Source organism: Rhinoderma darwinii, chromosome 12 (assembly GCF_050947455.1).
Source record: "Rhinoderma darwinii isolate aRhiDar2 chromosome 12, aRhiDar2.hap1, whole genome shotgun sequence".
Lineage (NCBI taxonomy): Eukaryota > Metazoa > Chordata > Amphibia > Anura > Rhinodermatidae > Rhinoderma > Rhinoderma darwinii.
In genome coordinates this window covers 17,335,113-17,361,519 of record NC_134698.1, presented here as the reverse complement: position 1 = coordinate 17,361,519, position 26,407 = coordinate 17,335,113, and the positions used below count along the sequence as shown (strand labels likewise).

Below are 26,407 nucleotides of genomic sequence, written 5' to 3'. Positions count from 1 at the left end.
ATCAATCCATCTAGTCTCTTAAAACAGATTTTACTAGTGAATTGAGAGTGAATAATCAGTACAGAGGGAGGGGGGAGAAGTGGCTCATTAGTAAAGAAATAGGCATTTTTTCCTCTAATAAGACATATTCCAAAGTTTCTTATATTTGCTTGTACTATTGATTTATGCAAAGTTTGTTGAAAGATTAGTGGCCATTTAAAGCAAATATATTTAAAAAGCCAAGGCCAGACCATGTAGGACCCCTAAATAGTGGTAATGGGGAGTTGATCACAGAGGGTCAAGCTCTGTATATACAACAGAAGAAAGAGCAGCTGATGTAGCCGGTGCCAGTGCTGTTAATACATAAACTAATATACTGAATTGGCTGAATGTAGATATGGCCCAAGCAAAGTTACATAAAATAAATGTTAACAAGGCCCCGTTAGCTGATGGGTTACACCCAATAGTTCATATAGAACTCAATTCAGTTATTTCTGTCCCATGTTGATAATATTTAGAGATTTTCTAGCGACTGGTATAGTGCCAAAGTACTGACACAGGGCAAATGTGGTGCCTATTTTCAAAAAGAGCTCACGGTTTTCATCAGATAATTGTAAAGTTAAAAAAATCTGTAAAATTACCCATGAGGCATTAACCAATCTTCCCTAAAAAGGAAAATGTCCCTCCCTACTTCGAAGTGGCGATCAGACTGGATGTAATGTCCGTGGCTGCGGGCCGTCAGCTCCAACCTCCCCCTGACAGCCGCAGCCACGAGTCGGCAAACGCTGGCCCCAGCCTCCTCCTCAGGAGACGCCAGCGGTCGCGTCCACTCACCCAGCCGGATCCCATAGGTTGCGCGCGCATGCTCGTGCCCGCTCTTAAATGGGCAGCGCGTACCGGACATTCTGATGACCCTTGACCAGTGAGTACCCTGGACTATAAGAGGGGTACAGCCCCTGCTTCTATGCCTGAGCGTTGTTGTTGTTCCCTTTTGTTTGCCTATGTGATGGCCTCCTAGTGTGTTCCAGTTCCTGTTCCTGTTCCTTGCATTTCCATACCACCCTGGTCTAGCACTGTGTTGTGCCAAAGTCGTGTCGTGCTGTTCCACGTCTGATCTGCTTCACCTCGCCTGCCGTCTACCTGCTGCCTAGTCCAAGCCGAGCCTGCCTTGCTACTGTCCGAGCTGCCACAGGTACCCTATGCAAACTATAGACATTGTCCTGCACCCTGTTGGCCAGCTGCCTTACCGCCAAGGTGGTACGGCCCAGTGGGTCCACAGACCCTTCGTGACACTGGACCAACATTTAAACAAGAATTCTGCACATTAACATAGGAGCGAATATTTTTTCGTTCTAGGAAATGATCTTTGCCTTTTTTTAAAGCCATCTACTGTCCCTGCTGTGACGGCTCCTGCGGTAGACTATTCCACAGACTTACAGTACTTACGGTAAAGACCTTAGCGAACGATACAGCAGCTCTGTATATAGAATACAAAGCAGATGTATCTCAAATATTAAAATAATTTTTAATAAAATTATTTAGGAAGTTGCAGCAATCACAGCGATGCACAATTTTATTTAAAAAAAACAACAACAAACGATGTCAGGGTGTACATAGCTTTTAAAGCGGACCTCCAGTTTCAGTGAAAAACGATTATAGGGCAGAGCGTGCACAAAAATTTTTTTTCGAAATAACTTTGATTATCGATTTTGCTTCTAGCCGCAGCACGGACCGTGTAAAGCTCATAACTCTTCAGTAAGAGACAAGAGCGCCTGGCTTCTCTCCATGGCTCCTATATGCAGAACGACCATTAGCGCTATGGGGACGAACAGGACGCCATAGAAATGAACAGGACACTCTGTGTCTAACTGAAGACTTATATGAGCAGCCGTCAGCACAGACGTTACACGGTCCGTGCTGCGGCTAGAAGCAAAATCGATAATCAAAGTCATTTAGAGAAACGATTATTGTGCACGCTCCTGCCCTACGATGGTTTTTCACTATAAGTGGAGGTCCGCTTTAAAAATTGGAGTCATGGTTTTCAAATTCCAACAATAGATTTATAGAACTAGGGACATACTTACCAAGTTTCACTTTCTTTCTTTTAGCGTCAAGTTTTTGAGTTCTCTTTGCTGCAGCCTCTTTCGCTTTTCTAAGTTGGTCATATGCTGCCTGAAAGAAATTAAACAAGAGTCCCAAAATATTACACAAAAAGCGGTCCCATTTTTCAAGCAAACCACTAAACCTTAAAGAGCATCTGTCCTCTTTCCGGACAGGTCTATTTTAGTAAATACTTAAATTCTCCATGAAATTACAATTCTGGAGAATCTTCTCTTAGAACTGTACATTGTGCCGTTCCTCTGATATTCCGCCAAGAAATGTATGAATAAATTCACGACTGGGTGTTTCCATTTCCCTTGTCAAAGGTGCGTCTCCCTCTACAGTCTCACTCTGTCACAGCTGATTGGACATGGTCAGTCTGTGTAGGGACACCCCTCCCAATTGGTAACACCCAGTAGTGAATTTATTCATATATTTTTAGGAGGAATAACAGAGGAACAGCACAACGTAGAGTTCTAAGAAGAGAGGCTTCAGAATTTTTATTCATGGGCAATACTAAAATAGACACGTAAGGAGAGGTGACTGGTTCTTTTTGACCAGTCAAATACACCGATCAGCTATAAGATTACAATCCTCTGCCTAATATTGTGAAAATCCTCCTCATGTTGGCAAAACTGCTCTGACCTGCCGGGGCAGGGACTCCACAAGACCTCTGAAGCTGTCCTGTGGTATCTGGCACCAAGAAGTTAGCAGCAAATCCTTTAAATGGACACTAACTTTTCAAACAATTTATGCTAATCTAATAGTATACCTGATTTAGAACAACTTTGTAATTTACTTCCTCCTGTTTTATCCATGCAAAATCTGTGTGAAGTTACCGCCACTAGGTGTCTCTCTTCCTGTAATCTGCTGTCCACCCCCTGTTATTAAGCGAAGTCTGTCATTGGCTACAGACAGATTGCAGAAGGTGGGTGGTGTCTCTTCACTGCCTGCCAATAGTAGTCTTTGGAGAGAGGAGAGCAGAAGGAAAATGCAGGCGCAGAGTGAGAAAGACACAGACGTGCTGGTAGGATTTCTAGGTCACCCCGATGCTGGATTCTCAGCTACACTGTTCATTACTGCTGTATAATCTGCTCCATGCTACTGCAGCGTCTATATATGTAATAGATAGAGATAGGAGAGCAGGATTCTCCTCTTCTATGTGTGCGGTGTACGGAAGACATGATGGCAGTTCAACTCCAGCCACTAGCTTAGAGACATGTGAGAAATAGACATAGAGCCTGCAGAGGGGAAAACTGCCAAATAATACAGAATACAAGTCATATAATAGCCAGAAATAGTGTTATTATATGGACACACGTGACAGCTTATTCTGAAAAGTCACCTGAAAAGTTAGGTACGCTTTAAGTCTTGTAAGTTGTGAGGTAGGGCCTCCACGTATTGGACTTGCTTTTTCAGCACACCCCACAGATGCTCGATCGGATTGAGATATGAGGGATTTGGAAACAAGTCAACACCTTGATCGCCTAGTCTTGTTCCTAGAACGATTTATGAACAATTTTTGCAGTGTGACAGAGCACATTATCCTGCTGAAAGAGACCACTGCCATTAGGGAATACCGTTCCCATGAATGGCTGTACTTGGTCTGTAACAATATTTGGGTAGGTGGTACGTGTAAAAGTAACATCCAAACAAATGCCAGAACCCAAGGTTTCCCGGCAGAACATTACCCAGAGCATCACACTGCCTCCTGTGGCTTGCCCTCTTCTTATAGTAAATCCTGGTGTCATCTCTTCCCCAAGTAAACTACGCACCCGGCCATCCACATGATGTAAAGAAAATGTGATTCATTATACCAGGCTACCTTCGTCCATTGTCCTATGGTCCACTTAGGATATGGACATGCCCATTGTAGGCACTTTGGTGGTGGACAGGGGTCAGCATGTTGTTCTGACGCATTTCTATCATAGCCAGGATAACCTTTTTTAAGCAATCTGTGCTAGATTAGCCCTTGTGTTGGATCGGACCAGACAGGCTAGCTTTTGTTCCACATGTTCATCAATGAGCCTTGGGCACCCATGACCCTGTCAATGGTTCACAATTTGTCCTTCCTTGAACTCCTATTGGTAGGTACTAACTACTGTAAACCGGGAACACCCCACAAGACCCACCGTTTTGGAGATGCTCTGACCCGGTCGTCTAATGATCACAATCTGTCCCTTGACACAGGTCGCTCAGCTCCTTATATTTGCCCATTTTTCCTGCTTCCAACACATCAACTTCAATCAAAGTACTGACTGTCGCTTGCTGCCTAATATATCCCACCCCTTGACAGGTGTTATTGTAACCAGATCATCAATGTTATTCACTTCACCGGTCCGTGGTTTTAATGTTATGGCTGATCGGTGTATAGAGAATGTGTCCCCATTACAAAAATGTAATAGCATGAATAGTATTTCAAATGAAAAAGAAACACTCCTTTCTCTCTTGTGGTGACTAGGTCTACATCTTAGAAATCCCACCACACACATGATTCTCCAATGAGATCCCATTACCTTTGAAATGAAAGGAGTTGTCCCATGGTTAAATATGACATTTCTATGGCCCTGTGCACATCACGTTTGGCCCTACTTTTAGCGTGTACGTTGACGTACACACTAAATGTATTTATAGGGCTCCGTTAGCCCGACCGAGTCCAAAAGATTGTCCTTTTGACCTGCGTCAGGCTGGTCTACCTTTTTTTGGTGGATGGAATAATGTAGTACACTACGCATTTCCATCTCGAGGAATCCCGCAAAAAATGAATTTTTGTAACATGGGAGCCTACGGGTGACATATAACTCTGTATGGCATATATCACAGGTATACATTTAACGTAACCGTCATGAGCTTTTCAATTGCCTTTTATGACGTATACGTTAAATGGAAACCATTATAGTCTGTGGGCGACATATGTGTTGAAGGGATGCCCAATAGTGGCACCCGTTGCCCATAGACTAGAATGGTATCCATTTAACGTATACGCCATGAACGGGATCATGAGAGTTTGATGTATACGTTTAACGTCTACTATTAAAGTCCATGGTGACTGATGCCACCGTTTAACATATACGTCGGGAGCTTTCCCTGGGGTGTTCATTAAACGTAGGCCAAAAACGTGATGGCGCAGAGCCTAGGTTACATCTCAGGAAACACAAGCATTTTTCAATTAGAATCTATAGGTAAAAACAAATGCTCCCGTGTCTAGGTATTGCCGTCGCATACTTGTTATGTCGCCCCTTATGCTCCTCTCAGAACGTCCACCTAACTTTAGGCCGGTAACCACGGTCTGGTCTTAAAGGGAACGCTAGGACAGAATTGCATAAATAAAGTTTTCTATCTTTTCGGTGCTTACCCTGGCTGCTCCATCCGTCAGCACTTCTAAGGCCTGGGACAACTGGTGAAATAGCTCAGCTGAAAAACAAAAAAAACACAGGGAAGAGGTTAGTTAAAAAGTAGTAGCGTATTTTTCGGAATACAAGACACTTGGTAGCAGGAAAAAAAAAATCTCGCTGAAAAGTTCCTGCGTCTAAGGCCCTGTTCACACAGAGTTTTTTTGCATGCAGAAAAATCCGCCTCAAAATTCTATCTGGAATGTGGGATTTGGGTTTTCATTAACTGTTCCCATAATCATCAACATTAAAAGAAAAAACGCTGGAAATAGATCCCTCTGTGTGTAATGAATCTATAGGATAGGAGTTTCACTTTTGAATTGAATTACTGAAATAAATTTACTTTTTGATGATATTCTCATTCATTGAGAAGGACTAGTGTGTGTGTGTGTATATATATATTTATTTGCTCTTTCATGGAATTTTGCACCAAAGAGTAATGTTTTGTTAAAAAAAGTGACAAGTGTCTGGATTACGTGTAGGGGGTGATTAGATCTGCAACTGCTACGTATCAATCTCCCCTGGGCAAGAGATGAGAGTAAAGGCGGCCATACACAGTTATTTCACTGGACATCCCCATAAACACGCACGCTCGGCAAACTACACGCACGCTGGGCAAAGTACACGCACGCTGGGCAAACTACACGCACGCTGGGCAAACTACACGCACGCTGGGCAAACTACACGCACGCTGGGCAAACTACACGCACGCTGGGCAAACTACACGCACGCTGGGCAAACTACACGCACGCTCGGCAAACTACACGCACGCTCGGCAAACTACACGCACGCTCGGCAAACTACACGCACGCTCGGCAAACTACACGCACGCTCGGCAAACTACACGCACGCTCGGCAACCTACACGCACGCTCGGCAAACTACACGCACGCTCGGCAACCTACACGCACGCTCGACAAACTACACGCACGCTCGACAAACTACACGCACGCTCGGCAAACTACACGCACGCTCGGCAAACTACACGCACGCTCGGCAAACTACACGCACGCTCGGCAAACTACACGCACGCTCGGCAAACTACACGCACGCTCGGCAAACTACACGCACGCTCGGCAAACTACACGCACGCTCGGCAAACTACACGCACGCTCGGGAAACTACACGCACGCTCGGGAAAGTACACGCACGCTCGGCAAAGTACACGCACGCTGGGCAAAGTACACGCACGCTGGGCAAAGTACACGCACGCTGGGCAAAGTACACGCACGCTGGGCAAAGTACACGCACGCTCGGCAAAGTACACGCACGCTCTGCAAAGTACACGCACGCTCTGCAAAGTACACGCACACTCTGCAAAGTACACGCACGCTCTGCAAAGTACACGCACGTTATATATCACGCTCGGCAACGTGCATGTTAACTGAAATGGTGGAAAGGAAATAAACTGCAGCCAGACCCCTTCTCCTGTGGGAACCAAGGATCGGGCATGTTGAAATCCTACATCAGAGTTAGGTGGACCCCATACACATTAGATCGGTGGCTCATTCTCCCAAAATCGGCGAGTTCTGCTGCCCGTGCTTCATCTATTGTCCACCTTAACAGAATGTAATCTTTCTGCCGACCATTACTTGCAGTCCCCCCCCCCCCCCTTCGTGCCTCCCTTACGCAGACAGAAAGTAAAGTTTTTCATCCTACGCCCCTAATTTCGCCCATTAAGCTTTGATCCAACTATCATCTGGGCTTTAATATAATTACGCTCTATTCCCTATATTCTAGTCGCGGCATTCGTTTAAAGTATTCGCTAAATGTTTAACAAACTTCTGACATGTTATAGTGACATGTCGGAAGTTTGGATTGGTGGAGGTCCGAGCACTGGGACCCCCACCAACCGCTAAAACGAAACAACAGGGCGCTCGTGTGAGCGCTCAGCTGCTTAGTTTCTGTTCGGCTTTTTCCGGAAATCAATGTATCGGAGTACGGACTCAATAGAAAGTCTATGAGCCCGTACTCCGATACATCGGCTTCTTTGGATAGGTTGCAAAAATCTGCGGTTCTACCATTTTTTTGGGTTGCTCAGTTTTTGCAGGTAAAATATGTTAAGAAACGGCAAAAACCATGAGACCGAAAACCTCAGTAAAACCGCATGTAGTTGTAACTGCCTCTTTAACCCCTTCCCGACGTTTGCCGTATCCATATGTCATAGCCGGGTAGGGGGAAGTATGGAGCGGGCTCACGGGCTGCGCTCCATACAATGCGGGTGTTGGCTGTATGTTAGCAATCTAAGAAAATAAATAAACATAATTGGTATCGCCGCGTCCGTAAAAGTCTGAACTATTACAATATATGATTATTTAACCCGCACGGTGAACGCCGTAACAAAAAAATTTGAACTCCAGAATCTCTATTATTTGGTCACCTCATCTCCCACAAAAAAGGGAATAAAAATTATTAAAACCTTGCATGTACCCCAAAATTATATCATTAAAAACTACAGCTTATCCCGCAAAAAATAAGCCCTCGTACCACTTCATTGACTGAAAAATAACCCAAAAAACTTATGACTCTCGGAATTTGGCGACACAAAATGTATTTTATTTTACACAGTTAGTTTTTGCCCTGTAAAAGTAGTAAAATATAGAAAAACTATATATATTTGGTATCGCCGTAATCGTATTGACCCGCAGAATAAAGTTAACATGTCGCTTTAAATGCACGGTGAATTCCGTAAAAACGAAGCGCAAAAAACAATGGAGGAATTGCTGTTTTTTTCATTTTCTACCCCCCCCCCGAATATTTTTTTTCCCGTTTCCTAGTACATTATATGGCACAATAAATGGCGCTGCGAAAAACAACAACTCGTCCCGGAAAAATCAAGCCCTGATAGGACTATATCGAGGGAAAAATAAAAAAAAGGTATGGCTTTTGGAAGGTGGGGAGGAAAAAACGAAAATGAAAATCTGAAAAATGGCTGCGGTGGGAAGGGGTTAACAGCAATGAGTGGCCTCAACCTGCGGGTCCGGCAATATGAGAGGATCATCCATAGATAGAGAGAGTTCCATTAGGCTTCTGTTCTCACCTGCTCGTGGGTTATCTGGGTTTTTGTCTGGATGGCAAGTTAGAGCTTTTTGTCGGTATGCCTTCTTAATCTGGAAAAAGAAAAAAAAAAAGTTCATTGCGCTGCTGTGATGTACCGTAATATTTATAATAAAAATGTGTATAATATATATATATGTAAACTTTTCCATTTCTTATCGTTAGTCCCTGTTCACATCAGCGTTGGTTTCCGTTCGTGGGTTACGGAATGGAAACCATTTGTAATGGAAGCATCACCATTGAAATGAATGGTAATGCAACAGTAACCATTAACGGAAACGAACGCTGATGTGAACACAGGCTTAGTAGGAGTCGGATTGAGACACTTTTGTGAAACTGCTGCTGCAAAAAAAAACAAAAAAACGCCACAAAACTGCTACGTGTAAATACATCCCAAAGAGTTTATTCTGTGGGTGTAACCCTTCACCTACTGGCAAAGAGAAGATGAAACTACTAACAACAACTCTGGCACTTCCCGCTGGACCACAAATTGAGAGTTTTGTATTAGAAGTTGGAAGTTTGTTCGTGCCTGCTGACATCTAGTGGGCGATATCAGAACTGCAACATTTCAACATGTAACATCCATTTGTGTGAATAAGAGCATATGGAAAGGAATCGTCTTCTTGAGACAACTTAGGATACGTTACCTTAGGTAATGGCAGCATGTGACAGGGAAATAATACAGCGGACTCATAGTTAGTGATTGACAGGCTGCTTTGTATCTGCATTCGCAGCAGGCAGCCAGGGGGCGCTCTCCCTATGAATACACCTAACTATGACAAAAATTTACTAGGAGACCGCTGTATTCTTTCATCGCTCCTATTAGACATACGGCACAGTGGAGGAGACATATCAAAACTGGTGCAAAGGAAAAGTGGAGTAACTGCCCAATCATATTCCACCTCTTATTTTTCAGAGGCCTTTTGGAAAATGAAAGCCGCAACCTGATTGGATGCCATGGGATACTACTCCAGTTTTCCTTTGCATTCGTTTTGATAGATCTCCTCTATATTTTTTATTTTTTTTTAAATTGTTTCAAATATCGATATCGACTCCAGCACATGAATTACGGTTAGGCTATGTTCACACGCTTAACAAAAATCGGCTGAAAATACATAGCGGTTTTCAAGGGAAAACAGCTCCTGATTTTCAGCCATTTTTTAAGCAACGTTTTTTTACGGCTGTTTTTGGAGCTGTTTTTCTATTGAGTCAATGAAAAACGGCTCCAAAAACGGCTCAAGAAGTGACATGCACTTCTTTTTACGAGGCATTTTTTTACATGGCCGTTTTTAAAAACGGCTGTGTAAAGAAACACCACGTGGGAACAGAACGCCGTTTTTCCCATTGAAATCAATGGGCAGATGTTTGTAGGCGTTCAGCCCCCGCATTTTTAGCCGTTTTCCGGGGAGTTACGGCCCGAAAAACGGCTGAAAATAGCCCGTGTGAACATACCCTTTGGCCGCGCCGTTTGTCAAGTCGTGAACAGAATGGGCAGATTTATCAACACTGTTGTCAGTGAAAATGGTGCAAATTGCGCCAAATGTGTCAAAACGTTATCAACTTGCAGAATGGCAACAAAATACCCGTTTCCCACTCTATGTGAAGAGTCTTCATTTAGATCCCATAAATAAAACGTAACTTTTTCTATTAGGGCCTGTTCACATCAGCGTTGTCTTTCCGTCAGGGGAAAAGATGGAAGGAAAATTGGTTTCAGTTTGCCTGCGTTCCACCAGGTTTCTGCAGTCGATTACGCTATTGTTTTCGTGATATAAAACGGAAAGCGAGCGGAATGGAGGCAAACGGAAACCCACTGAAAGAAAAAAAAAATACCATTGGAATCAATGGTAACGTCGTTTCCGTTCCTCTGGTGGAACGGTTAAACGAAACAGATGAACGGAAAGACAACGCTGATGTGAATAGGCCCTAAGTGACGCAATAGAGTTACTGCTTGTCCTGCAATAACGTCATCTTCCCCCAAAGGAAATATAAAAAATAAAGTAACATAATTGGTATAAAAATCGGAAAAAATTACAATATAACATTATTTAACCCGTAAAAAAAAAAGAAAATTAAGCCGCCAGAATTGCTGTTTTTGGTCACTTCATCTCCCACAAAAAAAAGGAATAAAACGTGATCAAAAAGTCTCATGTATCCCAAAACGGTACCAATAGAAACGACATCTCGCCCCGCAATAATGCCTCATAGCGCTAAATCAGAAATCGATGGAAAAATAAAAAGTTACGGCTCTCAGAATTTGGGGTCAGAAAATAAATTTTATATTTAACAATTCGTTTTTTCCTTGTAAAATTAATTTTGAAAAAACAATATAAATTTGGTATCGCCGTTATCCAATTCCACCCCGCCAAGAATGTTTTTCCAGTTTCCGAGTACATTAAATGGTGCCATGAAAACGACAAATTGTCCCACAAAAAACAAGTCCGCCTACGACTTTATCAACAAAAAAATAAAAAAAAGTTATAACTTTTGGAAGGTGGGGAGGAAAAAGACAAAACAAAAACCTGAGAACGGACGGCGGAGAGAAGGGGTTCAAACTTTTGTGTGTCTAAATACAAGTAATAAAATTCAGGTTTTATTTAACGGATATAAATTAATACTCTTCAAGTGGAGCGTGAAAAGGGTATCGTTTCCATTCGGCAAGTTGATAATATTATTAATTATAGATGAACCCGTCCCCAACCGGACATTCCAAAAATTCTCCTCATGGCTGGCTTACATTTTGGCTCAGGTTCACAGCTCACTTTACGGGCACATTATAGGTACACACCAGGAGTATTTCCCCAACACATGGCGCTGTATGGCATACGTCTGCCATTGTTTTTTTTACTGCGCCCAATGCACAGAGAAGCTTGGTAGACAGGGTCGGCCTTAGGGGTGTGCGACCTCTGCGAGTGCACAGGGCGCTGCTTCCTCCCTGCATGTAGGGGGCCCCACTGGGCAGGCTGTTTAATCAGCTATCATCTGCTCCTTGTTACACACACATGAAGGAGGAAGCTCCGCCCACAGCAAGAAGCCTGTGCAGAAAGGAGGAGGTGCCGAGTGGAGAATATTTCTGCTGTGTGTGTCTATAGGTCTCCCTATGTATATGTGCCAATATATGTGTCTGTGTGTGTGTATATATATATATATATATATATATATATATATATATATATATATATATATATATCTCTTCTCTGAATGTGTATATGTTCTAATATGTGTGTCTCTGTGCATGTATATATGTGTGTTACCTGTGGTGTTACATAGGACTGCAGGTAACATCTACTACATTATCTGTACTCAGAGAGTTATCACTGTGTTACCTGTTGTGTTACATAGGACTGCAGGTAACATCTACTACATTATCTGTACTCAGAGAGTTATCACTGTGTTATCAGCTGTGTTACATAGGACTGCAGGTAACATCTACTACATTATCTGTACTCAGAGAGTTATCAGTGTGTTATCTGTGGTGTTACATAGGACTGCAGGTCGTGTGTGTGTGTGTGTGTGTGTGTGTATATATTTATCTTTATGCCTGTATAGGTATTCCAGTGTATATATATATATATATATATATATATATATATATATATATTTATTAACACTTCTATTGGCCACGGGTACCTCCCCGTATCCTTACGGGAAGGTGCCCGTGTCGTTGAAAAATATAGAACATGTCCTATTTCAGGCCGTAATTACGGCACGGGCAGGCCCATAGAAGTCTATGGGGCTCCCGTAATTACGGGTGACTACGTGTGTGCACCCGTAATTACGGGAGAGTTGCTAGGCGACGTCAGGGGATAGTCACTGTCCAGGGTGCTGAAAGAGTTAAACGATCGGCAGTAACTCTTTCAGCACCCTGAACAGAAACTACCGATCACAATATAGATCAACCTGTAGAAAAAAAAAAAAGGACGTTCATACTTACCCAGAACTCCCTGCTTCTTTCTCCAGCCTGGCCTCCTGGGATGACGTTTCAGCCCATGTGACCGCTGCAGCCAATCACAGGCCAATCACAGGCTGCAGCGGTCACATGGACTTCCGCATCATCCAGGGAGGTCGGGCTGGATGTGAAGAGAGGGACGCGTCACCAAGGCAACGGCCGGGTAAGTATGAATTTATTTTACTGCGGAAAGGGCTGTCCCTTCTCTCTATCCTGCACTGATAGAGAGAAGGGGATGCAGATTTAGTGCAGTGCAATTTTGCAGCGAAAACATGCCCGTAAATACGAGTGGAATACGGGTGACCAAGGACCCGTATTTACGCCAGTATTTACAGGAGGGAAAAAATACGTACGTGTGCATGAGGCCTTAATGTCTAAATATGTGCATTTATGTATGTACAGTAGGGCTGGGCGATTTAATCTAATTCTATTAATTCGCCCTTTCATTGAAGTACGATATTAGCCCGAACCCCAAGGCAGCGGCGTCTCAATATGACGGGAAAAGCGCTGGAGGAAGAAGCCGCTAGAGCAGCAGGGAGTCCACCGCCAGCAGGCTCTCCAATTTTCCACCCTCCTGACTGCCGACCTTTTTAGCAGCAGCTTCCCGCGACGCCTTCACCCTCCTCTGCAACCCTGCCGGGCCGCCTCACCACACAACACGACCATTGCTGCCTGGCCCTGCCTCCCGCGTACTGAGGGGAAGACAAAAGGATAAGGAACCTGAGGACACTGGCGTAAATACGGGTCCGGTGTCACACGTATTCGACCCGTATTCCACACGTATTTATGGGCACGTTTTCTCTGCAAAATTGCACTGCACTAATCGGCAGCCCCTTCTCTCTATCAGTGCAGGATAGAGAGAAGGGGCAGTTCTTTCCGAGGTAAAAGTAAAAGAAATTCATACTTACCCGGCCGTTGTCTTGGTGACGCGTCCCTCTCTTGACATCCAGCCCGACCTCCCTGGATGACGCAGCAGTCCATGTGACCGCTGCAGCCTGTGATTCACCTGTGATTGGCTGCAGCGGTCACATGGGCTGTAACGTCATCCCAGGAGGCCGGACTGGAGGAAGAAGCAGGGAGTTCTGGGTAAGTATGAACTTCTATTTTTTTTACGCGTTGATTTATATTCTGATCGGTAGTCACTGTCCAGGGTGCTGAAACAGTTACTGCAGATCGTTTAACTCTTTCAGCACCCTGGACAGTGACTATTTACTGACGTCGCCTAGCAACGCTCCCGTAATTACAGGAGCCCCATAGACTTCTATGGGCTGCCTGTGCTGTAATTACGGCCTGAAATAGGACATGTTCTAGATTTTTCAACGGCACGGGCACCTTCCTGTAAGCATACGGGGAGGTACCCGTGGCCAATAGAAGTCTATGGGCCCGTGATTATGGGCGTTTTTACGTTCGTGTGCATGAGGCCTAATTCAGGAATTTCTGTGCAGGTATTTCCCTTATCTAAAAAAATACCAAAACCCAATTCTTTTACATTAGGGAATTGCAGGCACAGCTATTCCATAACATATACCGATCATGCAATTCCCTTAACCCCTTAAAGACCAGGCCAACTTCAGTTCTTTCATTTTCGTTTTTTCCTCCCCGTCTTCCAAAAGCCATATGCACCTTATTCTACAGGTTGACACGATTACGGCGATACCAAATTTATATGTTTTGTTTTATGTTTTACCACTTTAAAAAAAAAACAAAAAAAAACGATTTGCTAAAAAAATAATAATTTCGTGTCGCCGTATTCTGAGAGCCATAACTTTTTAATTTTTCCATCAATTTAGCGATGCAACAGTTTAAATCTTGCGGGGTGAGTTGTAGTTATCACCGATACCATTTTGGGGTATTTGTGACTTTCTGAACACTTTTTATTCCTTTTTTTTTTGGAGCGCTAAGGTGACCAAAAAAAACAACAATTTGAATGTTATATATATATAAAATGTTTACGCCGTTCACCGAGCGGGTTAAAAAACGCTATAGTGTGATAGTTTGGACTTTTATGGATGCGGCGATACCAGTTATGTTAACTTTTATTTTATTTTTTACATTACTCTAGGGGAAAAAATGGGAAAAGGAGTTTTTCTTTTTACTTTTAATATTTTTATTTTTGGCACAATATAAAAAAAACTTTAACTGTTTTTTACTTGTATTAGTCCCCCTAGGGGACTTGAACCAGCCATCGCTTGCATGATATACTGCAATACTAATGTATTGCAGTATATCGTGATACTGAGGGTATGTTCACACAGGCTTTTTTTGGGCGTTTTTAAAAACGACTTAAAAATCGGACGGGGCATTTATTTTACGTGGCCGTTTTTCAAAATGGGCGTGTAAAAAAACAGCCGCGAAAAAGTGCATGTCACTTCTTCAGCCGTTTTTGGAGGAGCCGTTTTTCATAGACTCTACAGCTCCAAAAACGGCCGTTAAAAACGCCTCGAAAAACGCAACTTTGTATAAAAAACGTCTGAATATGAGGAGCGGTTTTCCCAGCTTCGTATTTTCAGACGTTTTTGATTTTGTGTGCGCACATACCCCGACAGTCTCCTCTGAAGCCCTGGGCAGGGTTTCAAAGGAGTACAAAGCCGGTAGACCTGGGGGCCTTCATTAGGGCCCGCAGGCTGCCATGACAACAATCGTCACCGGCCGATCCCATTGCGGTGGCGGCGTGATGGCTTGTTAGAGGGGGCACTGCCCTGATTCTAACAATTTAAATGCCACGTTCGCGATGGACCGCTGTATTTAAGGTGTTAAACAGGCGTAATCAAAGTGATATTTGATTCCGCCCGTAGCAGTGAGGTGTCGGCTGTATGACAGAGCCGTCACCCGCTGTGTATGGAGCGCGCTCTGCCCGTTCCATAATTTAACGGCTGTTACGTACATGTACGTGGTAGGTCGTTAAGGTCCTTTTAATGCGGGCCACTTATCGGGCAAACGAGCATTCCCAGTGCGTGCGTGTGTATATGTGGTTACGTTTTGGGGGGGCAGCAATAGAGCGTCCCGCACAGGGCGCCATCCAACCCAAGGTCGGACCTTATGGTAGACCACGCTTTATATACTGTGAGAAAAAAAAGGTATATAAGGACCCGGCATATGCCAATGGGACACGGTTTTGGCGTATGCTGGGTGCATGGGGGCTATGGGCATGTCTGAGTATTCGTCAGGGAATACTCCTGGAAAATGGGGCAGGTAAACAAAGCATCAGAAGAATGAGAGCCGTAAAGCAACAGGTTGCTATGGACAACTGCTCCGCTCTTCCTCTGCCCTAGGTTTAGTAATCTCTCCCATAGTGCTACACTTCACTTTTTGCATGTCCACATCCGGGGATTTCTTACCTCTTTCTCAGAAGCCTCAGCGTCTACACCAAGCAACCCATACAAATCCATCTGCATCAACTCCTTGGATGTCGACATCTTTCCTGCAGCCATCGTGTTATTTTTCTGAATGACAATAATTACCCCATGAGCAAACTCATGAATTTCAGCGACGTTCCGCTTTCCGCTTTCACAGCCTATTGGGATATGTAGTTCTTTACCAGTCATAAAGTACCCTAGCGATAGCACAAAGCATCAATGAAAAAAACTATAGTTCCCAGGAGGCAACGCGAAAAGGACTTTGAAGTTGAAGCGAGCTGAGCGCACATTGCATGCTGGGCAATGTAGTCTAAGGTTGCGTGTAATGAATAGAAGTATAACAGCAAGCGGACTACATTGCCCAGCATTTCGTGCTGTAAGAGGAAAAGAGCATTTCTTGAAAGTTGTGGGTTTGATACTTCAGTGGAGAGGGGGACTGTCAGGACGACCTAGGACTAGTCACAGGGATTGCGGACACTACGTCATAGCCCGGAGCGCTGCGTTGCAATATTGCAGATGTATTTATCTGACGGGTGATATGGACGGAAGGTGTTTTGGTTGTGCTTCTAAATTTTCTATATTCAAAAAAGAGGTGAGTGTAAATGTAGGAAATGGCTCCAGAGATGGACATTGTGATTGCTAGTTCTCAAGGATAAATGGTGCGGATTGCTATATGCAGGGAATTCTACTACGTTTAGGCGGAGTTCACACCTTGCAGATTTGTTACCGATTTTCATTGCAGATTATACGCTTTGCAATGCAAAAGGGTGAAATCTGCGACAAATCTGCAACGTGTGAACTTCGCCTTAAAGGGGATCACGAAAACATACTTTCTGATATGGGGTCACTGTCCAGGACCAGATATTAGGGATTGTGGTTAGAGGTTTGCTCTCTTCATACTTGCACCTCATTCCCGAATGAAAGGATCATTAACCCCTTTCCGTCGCAGCTTTTTTTCGTGTTTGTCCTCCCAGCGTTCCGAGAGCCGTAACGTATTTCTTCTTCCGTTGACTTAGCCTTGTTATTTGTGGGACGAGTTGTGGTTTTTAGTGGCACCGTTTATTGTACCGTATAATGCACTGAAAAACGGAAGTTGTCTTTTTTTGTGGAATGGAAAAAAAATTAAAAAAAATGTCATCCATTCTTTTTTGGGTTTTGCTTTTACGGCGTTCACCGTGCACGAAAAATAACGTGAACTTTTATTCTGCGGATTGATACGACTACGGATACCAAATTTAGTGTCTCTTATTTATTTTTTTATTTATTTTCACCGTGCAGGATAAATCATGTATTGCACTAGCTCAGACTTTAAGGGCTTGTCCACACAACGGAATTGCTGCCGAAAATTTCTGCAGCAGTTCCATTAAAAGTCAAAGACTTACCGCTGCGGAAAACATGCACCGTTTCCTACGGTTTTACGGCAGAAAATGGTGCGGAAATTGCTGTGTTGTTCCCAATGTTGGGAGATGGAGACGTCTCCTGAAAAACGCAGCAATTCTGGAAGGAAAAAACGCAGTAATTCCGCTACGTGTAGATGAGTCCTGACCGATGCGGAAATACCAATTACGATTCTTTTTTTTTTATTTTATTTTTTTTATCTTTTACATTGCTTTAGGGGAAAATGGGAAAGCAGTGGGTTTTTTTCCAACTTTTAAAATATAAAATATAGTCCTTCTCAATGAATTATAATATCATCAAAAAGTAAATTTATTTCAGTAATTCAATAAGTGTCTCTCGTATATTCTATAGATTCTCTACTCACCGAGGGATCTATTTCCAGCATTTTTTTCTTTTAATGTTGATGATTATGGGAACAGTTAATGAAAACACAAAATTTAGTGTCTCAGAAAATTAGAATATTACATAAGTGGAACTGCTGTCCCGTAGTGAAAACATGATTACAGTACGGGACAGTTGTCCTGCGGAGAGGCAGGGACTCCTAGCATCGTACATAAGTATGATGCTAGGAGCGCGGCTCCCTGCAGTGTGATCGGTCCAGGACTTGCGGCCGAAATATGTCCGTCCTTTACGGACCAAACATGCTCGTGTGAACCCAGCTTTACTCCTCTGCTATTGAGCCCTGCCCAAGATGGCATACCTGGGGCCTTCTTTGGACCCCCCTGGCTGCCATGATAACCTTCGGCACCCCCTGATCGCCCGCTCTCTCTTTGTAACGGCTTAAATGCCGCACTCGCTATTGACCGCAGCACCTAAGTAGTTAAACGGCCGAGGTCCGAGATAACTGATTGCAGTGATCTAATGAGGTGTTAGCTGTAACATACAGGAAATGCCCACTTGGTATGGGGTCGGCTCAAACTGTGAGCCAGTTCCATACTCCTCCTTCCTGGCTATGATGTGCAGTTACATTAAAGGTCGGGAGAGGGTTAAACGATCTTTGAGGCTTTGTTCACACAGGGCGGATATGCTGTGAAAAACCACACAAAATTGTGTGATTATTACGCAAATACAATTGACATGCTGCGGATTAAAAAACCGCGCCGCAGGTCCATTTCTGAGTAGTTTTTCCGCTCATTAATTACGCAGCGCGTGGATGAGCTTTGTTCAAATCTCATCCACACGCTGCTACGGTATTATGCTGCGGGTTTTTCATTGCGGAAAATCCACAGCACTCTATACTGGGCGTTTTTTTACTTTTTTTACCAACTGGGCATTGTACAGAGGAGTGTATGACGCTGACCAATCGGCATTATACAGGTCTCTCCATTCATGTCCATCTGTATTCACAGCACAGCGTGATCTCGTGAGATCTCGCTGTCCTGTCACATACACCCACATTAACTTTACTGAAGTTTTGTCTTGAGAGTGAATAGACATTGCCTCCAGCCAGGACGCGATGTCTATTCACAATCTGTAAAGTTTGTGTGGGACTTAATCACAGCACAGCGTGATCTCGCGAGATCATGCTGTGCAGTGAAACGAGCTAAACATGAATGGAGAGGAGTGTATGACGCTGATTGGTCAGCGTCATACACTTTACAACGCCCAGTTGGTAAAAAGGTAAAAAAACGCCCAGTTGTCTATTAAGAAACGAATTCGCATAAATTTAAAATTGTTTATAACTTGCTCAAAATTGATAGTTTTTCAAAATAAAAACCACTTGTTATCTACATTACAGCGCCGATCACATTATGTAGGAGATAGGGCACTTATAATCTGGTGACAGAGACTCTTTAAACTGATTTATGTAAAATGGGGAGTAACTTTAAAAATACATTGTATTACTTCTGTGTGACAGTCTGTATTATAATCCACGGCTTCATTAACAGTTCTGCAGTTTTCAGAGCTGAAATCTCCTAGTAGCCTCTGGGCAAAAAAAAACACGTAAAAAATGCTGTGACAACACCACCAATAACCAGCGACAAAATGCTGTGTGTGAATCAGCCTAAAGAAGGTGACTGCTGCAAAACAAGGTCTCTGCAAACAAAAACGAAACGTACACGTGTAAATATGACGGGAGGATTATATGCACCCAATCATTCTGTACGGATCAATGAACTTGCATTCACAGAGCTGATGTAAAGCCTTAGGAGTGAATCCTGAAAATAATGATGCATTTTACTTTATCTCTTTCCAAGTGTGGCTGTAAATCCTGTAGACATTCGTTCTGCGCAGGATGCCTGGCATTTACCGCCGTTTTACCCGCTCATGGTAACACCAAGCAAAAAGTCTGCAAGAAATGTCACGACAATATCAGCAAGTGAGTGTATATATGATGCGTTCTATACAACATTATGAGGGAATGGAGTCCGGTGAAGTCGTTGGTCATGGCAATGTATTTTCTTACAGAATACGTTCTATTTTTTGGGGATATCCATCCAACTTTACTGCGTTTTTTTTAAATTTCTGATACAAAATATTGTTAAAAAAATAATACCAAAAAAAGGCTGCAACTTTTTTTCAAAGCTGATCTGTTACTCTTGGCAGTGCAGGAGCTGGTCACTAGGTGACATTTCTGCTACTCCCTTATACGTCTTAAAGGGATCGTCCGGGCACGGGCGGTTTTTCATACTGATGATCTCTCTATTGGCTAGGTCATCAGCATATGATCGTGGGGGTCCAACACCCGGAACCTGCGCCGATCGGCTGCCTCCGATGCAGCGGTCGGGGTCCGAATCAGATTGGGCTCCGTAGACTGCACAGCAGCTCTGCTCTTATTCACGTGAATAGAAGCCGAGTTGCAGTACGGCCACTTTACTGTGACCAGAGCCATCTGCTTCCGACACCGACCACTGTGTAACATCCGGTGCCCGGGTGTTGGACCCCCACCGATCATATACTGATGAACTGTCCTGTTAATAGGTCATCCGTATATGAACCTGCTCTAGATCCCCTTTAAAGTCGTGTACTCCAACCTGTGATTGGCAAATAGTATCTCCTGTTTACTTTTTCATTCATTTCGAGGTTTCGTGTTCCTTTAAAGGGTTCGGCCAATGTCCAATCAATACATCTCCGCTGTCCTAAAATAAAGCTATGCCACGTTTACAATGTCTGCTCTACGTTTCAAGGTTTGGAAATGGCGCTGCAAGACGATGGTGCATGTAAACCGTTACGGTGCCGGTAATGGAGGAGGTGGAGGTCAGTTGAGTAAGTGATTCTATATGAATGGGAATGTCCCTGTTTCGCAGCACCGGTCCACATCCTAGGTAAGCAGGATTACAGCAGACATTAGCAATGGGCTTAGTTTTTCATTTTATGACCGCTGAGATGTATTTGTTAGAAACTGGCCGACCACTTCACCAATTCAAATTCTGGTCCAAGTTTTCTATGGCTTTTCTAAAAATACAAAGGTTGTTTCTTTGTATTATTTGTATAGAATAACAACTATTTTGCCCTTTTTCTATGCGAAAGCGTCGTTCACATCTGCGTCAGGGCTCCACTCAGGCGTTCCATCGGAGCTTTCCGTCAGGGGAACCCATGAAGGGAACCCTGACTGACCATAGGTTTCCGTTTGCATCACCATTGATTTCAACGGTGACGGATCCGGTGCAAATGGTTTCCGTTTGTTACCATGGTGCAAGGGTTCCGTCGTCTTGACGGAATGAATAGCGCAGTCGACTACGGTATTTGTTTCAGTCAGGGTTCCGTTCATGGGTTTCCGACGCAGATGTGAACGAAGCCCAACGCTGGCGGCTTTGGTGAAAGCAGATCCTGTGTGTCTCTGACGCGCACGATCCCACTGTTATCGATCACATCAACGTTTTGAATTTAGATGTGATGGATGACAGGTGGATCTTCCGTGTCGGACACGATGTCACCGAAGCAGTCAGTCCCACTGATTTGACAGATTCTGGTTTAAGTTCAATATATAGATATACATATAATCTGTATCTCAAAAAGTAAAAAAAATAAATAAATACAATTAAAAAGTTGCATTATCCAACATGATATATTGTTTTTAAGCATTCCTTCATCTCTGAAATATTACTTTTATACAGAATATTGGTTGCGAATAATTTTGTTTCTTAAGAAGTAATATAATAAAATTTCTATGAATTCTCAATCCGGCCGGCTTGGATCATGGCAGCTGAAGGGGTGTATATATGGACATTAATATGGATGGGGATTTGGATCCACTCTAAGTCCACATGACAAAGCTGGACATGGCCGGAACACAAACTAGATGTCATTGGCACCTATCCAATTTTTGTGTTTCATTTTTTAAATTTTCTTTTATATTTTTCTTAGTCCGGTCGCACAAAGGAACAACTCATCTAAATGGTCTCCACCGGAGAATTACAAGAAGTAAGTAAGAAATTGTTATATTGTGCTATCTAGTGTCTATCCCTCCTGAAGGGACCGCTACCTCCCAGATGTTTCCAGAACTCCCTTCCTCTTCAATGGAGGGCGGCTGCACGCCCTTGGCCACCTCTTTATAAACAACTAGGAAAAGCAGCCTTGGTTCTTGAGATCATTTAGGGTGCCCGATCCCGGACCCCCAGCAATCACACTTTTATGACATGCCTGATTATTATACATGTGTTTGTTGGAAAAGCCCTTTAAACCGAAATATTTTAACTTGACCAATAAGTGGTTAAAGGTTAATCTCACTTCTCTAGTAGTCCTCTTGTCTCTTGCTTCATGTTTTTTGACCTTGGAATCTGATCATAGTGTAGTAGTTTATTGATATTTTTGATTTGTGCCGGTTTGCCATCCGGCACAGTCAGGTTTATGATATTTTTCACTTTTGTTATACTGATCTCTTAGCCTATGTTCACACACTAAAGTAAAAGCGGCTGTAAAATACGGAGCTGTTTTCGAGTGCCATTTTTAAAGCACCAAACTTTTTTTTTTGCTTTTTTTTTGCAGACATTTTTGGACCTTTTTTCTATTGACACAATAAAAAACAGCTCCAAAAACGGCTCAAGAAGTGACATGCCCTTCTTTTTATGGAGCGTTTTTTTACGCGCTGGTTTTTCAAATGGCCGTGTAAAAAAACGCCCCAGCTGAACAAAACACCGTTTTTCCCATTGAAATCAATGGGCAAATGTTTGGGGGCGTTCAGCTTCAGTTTTTTTTCAGGCATATTTCGAGGCGTTTACGCCCTGAAAAACGCATGAAAACACTGAGTGTGAAGATACCCTTAAGGAGCATACATGGAAGGAAATGTACATCTAAGATAAAAAGTAACTTTGAAACTAATCTTGCAGATCTAGGTCTCCATGGTTACAGACTACTAACCAAACGTGTAGTCAGATCCTGTAGTGATACTCCCCTCTATCGGTGCCCTACTTCTCGTACATTTTATAGAAAACTCTCCCGACTCCTCTACAAATATACTGGTTCATATCTACCATTTTTCGACCCAGCTACAAGAGGATGAAGAGATCAGGAACATTACTGCCTAACAGTAAGAAAACTCAGGACGTTGCGATAGAACAAAGACTTCTCTGCGCAGATATATTTAGATTTTGCTGCAAAGACAAGTTTGTATCCTTCTGCTTCTCCAGAATTGTTGTTTTATGGGGAATACAAGTATTTCCCAAAACAGACATGTCAGGAGGGGATCTAACATGTATTGTGCGTGTTTAATACGTCCGTTGGATAAGCGTTAACCCCTTGTAGACACGGACAATTTCAGTATTTTTTTCATTTTTGTTTTTTTCTCCCCGCCTTCCAAAAGCCATAACTTCTTCGTCGACATAGCCGCATGAGGGCTTGTTTCTTGCGGGACAAGTTGTAGTTTGTCATGGCACCATTTATTGTACCGCATTTTATACTGGGAAGCTGAAAAAAAATTGTTAAATGGGGGAAAAAACAGTGATTACGCCATTTTTGGGGGGTTTTGTTTTTACGGTGTCCATCAGGCAGTAAAAACTACATGTGCACCTTATTCTACAGGTTGATACGATTACAGCGATACCAAATTTATATGCTTTGTTTTATGTTTTACCACTTTTTTTCTTTTTTTTTTTTTAACTATTTGCTAAAAAATAGTTTGTGTCGCCATATTCTGAGAGCTATAACTTTTTTTCTTTTTCCATCAACTTAGCGATGTGAGGGCTTAATTTTTGCGAGGCGTTCTGCAGTTTTCACCGATACCATTTTGAGCTATATGCGACTTTCTGATCACTTTTTATTAAATATTTTTGGAGATCTAAGGTGACCAAAAAACAGCAATTTGCGTGTTTAGTATATAAATTTTTTTATGCCATTCACCGAGCGGGTTAAACAAAGCTATATTGTGATAGTTGTGACTTTTACGGACGCAGCGATACCAGTTATGTTAACTTTAATATTTTTTTAACACCTTACCGCACCAGGACGCACCGGTACGTCCTGTATTACAGTGCTTTAAGGTACCGGTGCAGCCTGGCTAAAAACGGTCATCCTGTCAAAGACAGGGTGACAGAACTGTGCCGTCAACTGTTTATGACAGTTGATCGGCACAGTAAGACGGCAGGGGACCAATCACAGCTCCATGAGAATGTGTATGTGATGGCGCTGGCTCAGAAGCGGAATCAGCGCTATCACCGCCGGGTATCGGCTGTCCGACACCCCGCTGTAACGGGCAGGACCGGAGCTAGTCTCCGATCCGGCTGATTAACTCCTTAGATGCAGCGATCAAAGCGATCGCTTCATATAAGTGGCTTCTAGCCTGTCGGCAACCATGATGTTTGCCATGGGCACGGGTGTCAGCTGTTTGTCACAGCTGACATCCGGCTCTAACGGCCAGGACTGGAGCTAGGCTCCGATCTGGCCGATTAACCCCTTAGATGCAGCTATCGCTGCATCTAGGTGGTTAGATCGCACCCTATGGTTGCAAATGGCAACCGTAGCCTAACAATGGCTTCCTAGTACGGAAGCCTACTAGGACCCGCCGGGAGTCGAAGCCTAATAGGCTTGCTGTTAGTGAATAGCTGACCGCTCTAATACACTGCACTATATAGGTAGTGCAGTGTATTAAAATAGTGATCAGGGCTCCATGCCTGTCCCCTAGTGGGACAAAAAAAAAAGTTAAAACAAGTTAATAAATATGTTGTAAAAAAAACAAAAGTTTCACGTTGAAAAACACTAACAGCCTTTTTTCCCAAAATAAGTCTTTCATTTTAGGAAAAAATGGAAAACATGAAAAAAAGTACACATGTCCGTAACAACCCGAACTATAAAAATATCAGGTAAAAAAATAAAATAAAAAACAATTCCAGAGTCGCTGTTTGTTAGTCACAACCCCTCCCAAAAGTTGCATGTACCACAAAATGATATCATTATAAACTACAACCCGTCCAGCAAAAAACAAGCCGTCCCACAGCTTTTTTTGACTGAAAAATAAAAAAGTTATGGCTCTCAGAATATGGTGACACAAAAAATAAATTATTTGAAACTAAAGCGATTTTATCGTGCAGACGCTGCAAAGCATAAGAGAAACTATATACATCTGGTATCGCCGTAATCGCACCGACCCGCAGAATAAAGTAAAATTGTCATTCATAGCGCATGGCGAACACCATAAATAACATCAGAATTGCAGGTTTTTGGTCAACTTGCTTGCCAAAAAATGGAATATAAAGTGATCAAAAACTCACATGTACCCCAAAATGGAACCAATGAAAACTTCAGATTGTCCCGCAACCAATAAGCCCTCACCCAGCTCCGGTGGAGAAAAAATAAGAAAACTTCTAGCTCTCAGAATATGGCAATGCAAAATGTGCAGAGTATTCCAAAAGCGGATAACATCTGGCGCCATTTACCGTGTTTCCCCGAAAGTAAGACAGTGTCTTACTTTCTTTTTATCCCCAAAAGCCCGACTATGTCTTACTTTCGGGGTATGTCTTATATTGTAAAAAAATTGTCGAATTTTTTTTTTTTTTTTTTTCACAAACTTTATTTAACTGTTTTACATTTTTTTTTTTTAGTCCCACCAGGGGACTTCACTATGCGATGTGCCGATCGCATATATAATGCTTTGGTATACTTAGTATACCGAAGCATTATTGCCTGTCAGTGTAAAACTGACAGGCAACCTATTAGGTCATGCCTCCGGCATCGCCTAACAGGCAGATGCTGAAGGCAGACCTGGGGGTCTTTGTTAGACCCCCGGCTGTCATGGAAACCCGACGGCGACCCGCGATTTGTTTGCGGGGGCGCCGATCGGGTGACAGAGGGAGCTCCCCCCTCTGTCAAACACATTAAATGCCGCTGTCACTATTGACAGCGGTATTTAATGGGTTAAACTGCCGGAATCGGCGCGCGCTTCGATTCCGGCAGTTGCAGCAGGAGCAAGTGCAGGGGACGGCGCGGTGACATATGGAGAGGGGGCGGCGCGGAAGTGGGCAGGAGGCGGCAATACCCCCGTGTTTCCCCGAAAGTAAGACATATGTCTTACTTTCGGGGTACGGCTTATATTAGCCGACCCCCCTGAAACCCCCGATACGTCTTACAATCGGGGGTGTCTTACTATCGGGGAAACACGGTATCAGTGCGACACCGGCCACAGATCTATGAATTATTATTTATTTACCGCATTATTATAACTTCTTATTATGCCCTGATGTTCTCCGCACAGATTACATATACCCCCACATTATAAACTGAAATACCAGCAAAACGCCAAACAGAACAACCAGTAAGCAAAATCTGCGCTCCAAAAGCAAAATGCCGCCCCCTCCCTTCTGAGCTCTACAGTGCGCCCAAACAGCAGTTTACGTCCACATACAGTGAAGGAAATAAGTATTTGATCCCTTGCTGATTTTGTATGTTTGCCCACTGTCAAAGACATGAACAGTCTAGAATTTTTAGGCTAGGTTAATTTTACCAGTGAGAGATAGATTATATATAAAAAAAAAACAGAAAATCACATTGTCAAAATGATATATATTTATTTGCATTGTGCACAGAGAAATAAGTATTTGATCCCCTACCAACCATTAAGAGTTCAGCCTCCTCCAGACCAGTTACACGCTCCAAATCAACTTGGTGCCTGCATTAAAGACAGTGGTCTTACATGGTCACCTGTATAAAAGACTCCTGGCCACAGACTCAATTAATCAGTCTGACTCTAACCTCTACAACATGGGCAAGACCAAAGAGCTTTCTAAGGATGTCAGGGACAAGATCATA

General features: G+C 43.2%; 2 protein-coding genes across 5 annotated transcripts in view; one reads left to right on the top strand and one right to left on the bottom strand.

Annotated features, from left to right (window-relative positions):
- The window catches only part of DNAJC17 (DnaJ heat shock protein family (Hsp40) member C17), a 39,925-nt gene extending 23,901 nt beyond the window's left edge, over window positions 1–16,024 (bottom strand). The window contains exons 1-4 of one of the 3 annotated variants that reach the window (XM_075844765.1): window positions 15,812–16,024; window positions 8,511–8,580; window positions 5,435–5,493; window positions 2,064–2,151 (exon numbers count right to left, since the gene is read on the bottom strand). In XM_075844765.1, the coding sequence (XP_075700880.1) occupies window positions 2,064–2,151; window positions 5,435–5,493; window positions 8,511–8,580; window positions 15,812–16,018 (424 nt within the window). In that variant the 5' untranslated portion in view covers window positions 16,019–16,024. The remainder of the gene's footprint in view (window positions 1–2,063; window positions 2,152–5,434; window positions 5,494–8,510; window positions 8,581–15,811) is intronic. The other 2 variants (XM_075844764.1, XM_075844763.1) reach the window with 2 other exon arrangements.
- Window positions 15,848–26,407, top strand: part of ZFYVE19 (zinc finger FYVE-type containing 19) — a 45,325-nt gene continuing 34,765 nt past the window's right edge. The window contains exons 1-3 of one of the 2 annotated variants that reach the window (XM_075844762.1): window positions 15,848–16,421; window positions 19,426–19,547; window positions 21,536–21,592. In XM_075844762.1, the coding sequence (XP_075700877.1) occupies window positions 16,155–16,421; window positions 19,426–19,547; window positions 21,536–21,592 (446 nt within the window). In that variant the 5' untranslated portion in view covers window positions 15,848–16,154. The remainder of the gene's footprint in view (window positions 16,422–19,425; window positions 19,548–21,535; window positions 21,593–26,407) is intronic. The other variant, XM_075844761.1, reaches the window with a different exon arrangement.